The sequence below is a fragment of the Centroberyx gerrardi genome, chromosome 6 (genome assembly GCF_048128805.1).
Source record: "Centroberyx gerrardi isolate f3 chromosome 6, fCenGer3.hap1.cur.20231027, whole genome shotgun sequence".
Classification (NCBI taxonomy): Eukaryota; Metazoa; Chordata; class Actinopteri; order Beryciformes; family Berycidae; genus Centroberyx; species Centroberyx gerrardi.
Window position 1 is genome coordinate 30534837 of NC_136002.1, and position 5000 is coordinate 30539836.

General features: G+C 39.1%; 1 protein-coding gene across 1 annotated transcript in view; it reads right to left on the reverse strand.

The window, feature by feature from the left end:
- Window positions 1-5000, reverse strand: part of pak1 (p21 protein (Cdc42/Rac)-activated kinase 1) — a 30820-nt gene that overhangs the window by 9264 nt on the left and 16556 nt on the right. Inside the window, 2 exon segments of the mRNA XM_071898911.2 lie at window positions 129-177; window positions 981-1044. Of these exon segments, the coding sequence (XP_071755012.2) occupies window positions 129-177; window positions 981-1044 (113 nt within the window).

The following is a 5000-nucleotide window of genomic DNA, read 5'->3' on the forward strand; positions in this document are numbered from 1 at the left end:
AGTTTCCCTAAAATGTCTCGTTAGCATTGCTAGCATTCCCCATTGAAACCAACGGAGAAGAAGAGAGGAAGGAAGGAAGGAAGGGAGGAAGGGAGCGAGGGGGGAAAGAAGGGATGAAAGAAGAATACCTCCTGTCCTGTAGCGATGTCTATGGCTGTGTACACCGTCCCAGACGCCCTGAAAACACACAGAGAGACCGGTCGTCACATAAAAACCTCTCCTCTCTAAACGTACGCTCTGGTAACTCTTTACTTGAAGCGCTATGCGACTATAAGCAGATTATAAACCTGTTTAAAGCGGAGATAAACTTTGTTTACAATATCATCATCAGCAAGGCACTGAAGCCCCACCTGCTCCCTCACTGTCAGTCTTAAAGAGGACTAAAGCATCCTAACCAAGTACTGTTTCTCTGCTGATATTTTACTTAAGTAGAAGTAAAAGTAGCGGTGTAAAAATCTACTTAAAAGTGCTTTAAAATGTACTCAAGAGTAAAAATTAGTGGGCTACTTTTTTAGAAAAGAGAGCGTTGTTACATGTGATCGTTTCCAAGAAATTCTAAAAAGGAAGAGAGGACAGAGTTCAAGATTGAATCATTTAACTGGAAAATTGTACACAATAAAGTGCAGAAACAAAGTAAAGGCAGATCTCTCTTCTCTTCTCTTCTGACTGTTCACGGTGAACGGCTCTACTTTCTGTTGCTTACGGAGAGACACAAAATCTGTGCTCTGTAATGGATGTGATTTAAAACGTAGCTAAGTACAATACTTAAGTAAAAACATAAAATTAAAAGGTACACACAAGTGCACAAAAAAGCCACTCAATTACAGCAAAGTGAGTAAATGTAGTTAGTTAAATGTAGTTAGCAGTCAGAGTAAATGTAGTTAGTTGGGGACGACAACTCTACAATGTGAATGTAATATAATTTAATTGTCTAATCAGCCACAGCAGGTTCCTAATAGACGTTTTGTTGGCGGACTCACCCCTGTCCGATCTTCTCAAAGCGGGTGTATTTCTTCTTGGGGTCTCCAACACTTACTATACTCCCTGAGAGAGAGAGAGAGAGAGAGAGAGAGAGAGAGAGAGAGAGAGAGAGAGAAAGCAGTTATTGGCTGATCAGAACAAGCAGTAACGTGTAGAGGAAAGAAAGAGAGGGAGAAAGAAAGAGTCTCACTGTTTTTGAGGCTGTTTAAGCCACAGATAGATAAATGGCATTCATGTGTTCATTTCACCACAGAATTTGAATGGATAGAACAGGCAGGTTTCTTTCTATCCATCCTCATTCTACTGTATTATGTACATCGTCACACTCAGGTCAATGCAGCATGCCGACTGGGAGAAAGAGCGGAGAGAAGAGAGAGGCGGAGAGAAAGAATGAGGGATGAAACTAAACTAAACGAGTGAGGGGGGGGGGGGGGAATGAGAGGAAAATTCACAAAAAGTTTAAAACACCTCAGAGAGCGAGAATGAAATAGAGAAGGAAACCAAAAGAATGGACAGAATGAGAAAGAAAGAATGAAAGAAAGGTGTGGAGAAAAGAGGAGCGAAGACAAGACCAGAGAGTGAAAGGAAGCAAGAAAGAAGATGAAGGAAAGATGAGAAGACAGGAGAAAATAGAAGCAGAGAAGGAAAGAAATAAAGAAAAGAGAAGAGAGAACAGGAAAAAAGAAAGAAAGGGGAGATGACAAGAGAGCTGAGAAGAGAAAGGAGGAAGAGGAAAAAATAAGGAAGCAAGAAAAAAGAAAGTAGACAATAGAGGAAGAAAAGAAAGAAAGAAGATAGGAGAAAAGGGGAGAGGAAAAACAAAGATGACAAAAAAGAAAGAAATCAAGAAAGAAAGAAAGAGGAAAGGAGAAGAGAAAAGGGGAGAGGAGAAAGAAAGATGACAAAGAACGATGTCAAAGAAAGACAGAAAGACAGAAAGAAAGAAAGAAAGAAAGAGAGAGAAAGGTGAAGACCGGCTCTGCCTGCACTTCAGTAATCAGAGTCCACAGCAGGAAAGTGATTAGAGGACAAAAGTTGGAGTCACTCGGTAACCGCGGGAGATTGGACGGTGGAGAGAGAGAGGAGGACCAATCAGACGTGAGGGTTGGACAGTGGGGGGGCGGGGACAGTGGATAGCGGGTCTGTCAATCAGAGAGACGGACAGACAGGCAGTATCCTGGTCTTACCAGTAGAGGGAGACCTGAGCACGTCTGGACAGGCAGGGGGCATGGTTTAGAAAATATACAGCTGTTCATTATGGTCAAAAATACAACATTACATTTCATTATGGGGAATACTTTTTAAAAATACAGGATTTTAATTATTGAGCATGAGGTATGGTTAGAAAAATACTGGGTAATAGTTTTAAAAAATACAGGCTTTTATTGTGAAGTTTGGGGCATGGTTTCAAATATATACGGCTTTTAATTATATAGAATAGACTATATATGTTAAATATACAAACTGTATGTCATTATGTGGAATATTTTTTTAGAAAACACAGGACTTGAGGCCACATGAGGTGTCGCTTTAAAAAAAAAAATACAAAACTAGATGTCACTGTGGGCAATAGTTTTAAAATATACAGGCTTTTATTGTGAAATTTTGAGCATGGTTTAAAAAATATAAAGCTTTTATTTATCTGGGATGCAGTACAGGTTTAAAACAGAAAGTTACGAGTCATTTACAAAATACATGCTTATATTCTGAATTTTGCAGCATGGGTGGTATGGTTAAATATACAACCTTTTAGTTGTGTGGCATGATGATAATAAATGATAATCTTACATATCATTATGCAGAACATTTTTAAAAACTACTTTTATTATGAAGCTTCAGGCATGATTTAGAAAACCTAAGAGGCTTTCAGGTTTAAAATTACAATCTTACATATTATTATGTGGAATAGTTTAAAAATACCTTTACTGTGTTTTGGGCATGATTTCAAAGATATGAAGCCTTTTATCATATACCATGGTATATGATAAAATAACAAACATCCAGGCTTATAATGATGTCGCATGGGACATGATGTAAAAAGTATGGATTTGGTTATCAGTATGGGGAACAGTTTAATGAAAGCCCAGGCTTTTATTGTGAAATTTCAGCATGTTTGAGAAAATATAGAGGCTTTGAACAGGTAAAATATCTACTTTAACATGGGGTTTAGCTCAAAGAATAAAGACTTTGATATAATTACAGGACATGGAGGAGGATTTTGGAGTTTTTCTGTTGCATCATGAGGCACGGTTTAAAGAAATATAACGTTTTATCAGTAAGCATGTTGGATGTCTACATACTAAGCAAAGACCAGCACAGTAGTTGTTTTACCAGCAGAAACAGACCCATTCTCCACCCAGCACACCTGCCAGTCTACGATCTGATCATTTAATCACGTCCATTCAATTTCCTGCTGCTAAATTTTGCTGCTTCATGTGACTGGTGTGAATTTCAAAGAAGGAAAATTCCCCAAAAGGTCTCAAGGCAATAAACAGATAAAAGAATGACTTTCAGATGCAGAGCATGTGGTGTGTGTGTGTGTGTGTGAGTGTGTGTGTGTCAGTAACTGGCATTCGACTTGCAAATATTCACATCTGGCCCGTAGTAAGTGCTTCAGTTAATGGAGGAGAGCTTTAAAGTGAAGGCTCAGGGTTTCTGACCTACTAACCACCGAGGATATTTCAAATGTTTTCATCCCACTGGTTCATACCAAAACCAAACCAGCTTCCCGTTAGCATCTGCAGAGCTAGTGCAAGTTAACAGAGGCCTGTCAGAGGGCGTTTAGAGAGCGGTTAGCAGGGTGAAGCCGCCATGATGGAAGAGAAACAACAAAGAAGAGACTAACATCATCACCTCTTCCTCTCTCATCTTTTTACCCCTTTTACAGTAGAATTTAAACACTGTAACACCACCGAGAAATTTGTTTTTTGGTCTTTCCTGGTGTTGCTACTTCTCAAAGATGGCGCAGAGTAATAGAAATAGTAATAGAAATAGTAATAGAAATAGAACCATGGCTATGAAACCATTATTCTCTTAATCACCTGCAAGCCCTTCCACATACCTCCATAGCTGTGTTAGTAGTAAGATCGACGCTCTATTCACATGGGACAGGACTAGTATTATGTCGGGACTTTATGTAATTAATAAATTATCCCTCCAACCTCTACGTTTCATGACCAAAATTTGCGCTGGAAAATGAAATTGGCTGAAATCACCGGCTGCCCGAGTACAATTGTGTTAGGTCAAGATTTTACAATTTGTCACTTTCTGATACAGCGAAGCAAAACATGAAATCTGTGCCTGAAATCCGTTCAAAATCTATCGATTCTACTACTGCCTCCAATTTTCATGACGGGAAGAAGAGAGACTGCGAGTAGAAGAAGAAGAAGAAGAAGAAGAAGAAAAATAAATCGCAGATGAAACGGCTGAGAGTTCAGTTCGCATGGGATTAGCAATATTGCGGGAACTCTTCCTTCACCTAAATACCGATTACATATATATAATAATTACAGACACGGCAGATTGGCACGGGATTAAAATGACAGACGGTTGCCTCATTTACTATAAATCACTGGACGTCCCAAACGAATATTAGTCTCATCCAAACAGGATTTGTATAACTCCACTGAAGAAAAGGCTCTTGTGAAAGATTATACTGTTCCTCTGTCAGAATGGAGTCGCTCTAAAGAAAGTCCAAGGCTCTCTGCTATTAATACAGAATCTAAAAGCCTTTATTAGGAGATAGGAAGATTAAAACTCTCGACCATAGTGTTTTAGATTTTGTATTAAGAGCAGAGAGCCTTGGCCTTTCTTTATCTTTCTCAAAGTAGAGCCGCTGCTTCTCCTCAGCTGAGGTCGATCTTACCCGATTCTTCCAAAGAGAACCTGCAGATATTATTTCTACAAATAAGACTCAAGCTTCCCTACTTTTTAGGACTTGTATGTAATTTGAGAGTAGTGGTTTCATATCCCATTGACTTGCACTAGCATTGCTAACTAAAGCTAAAAGGGGACTGGAG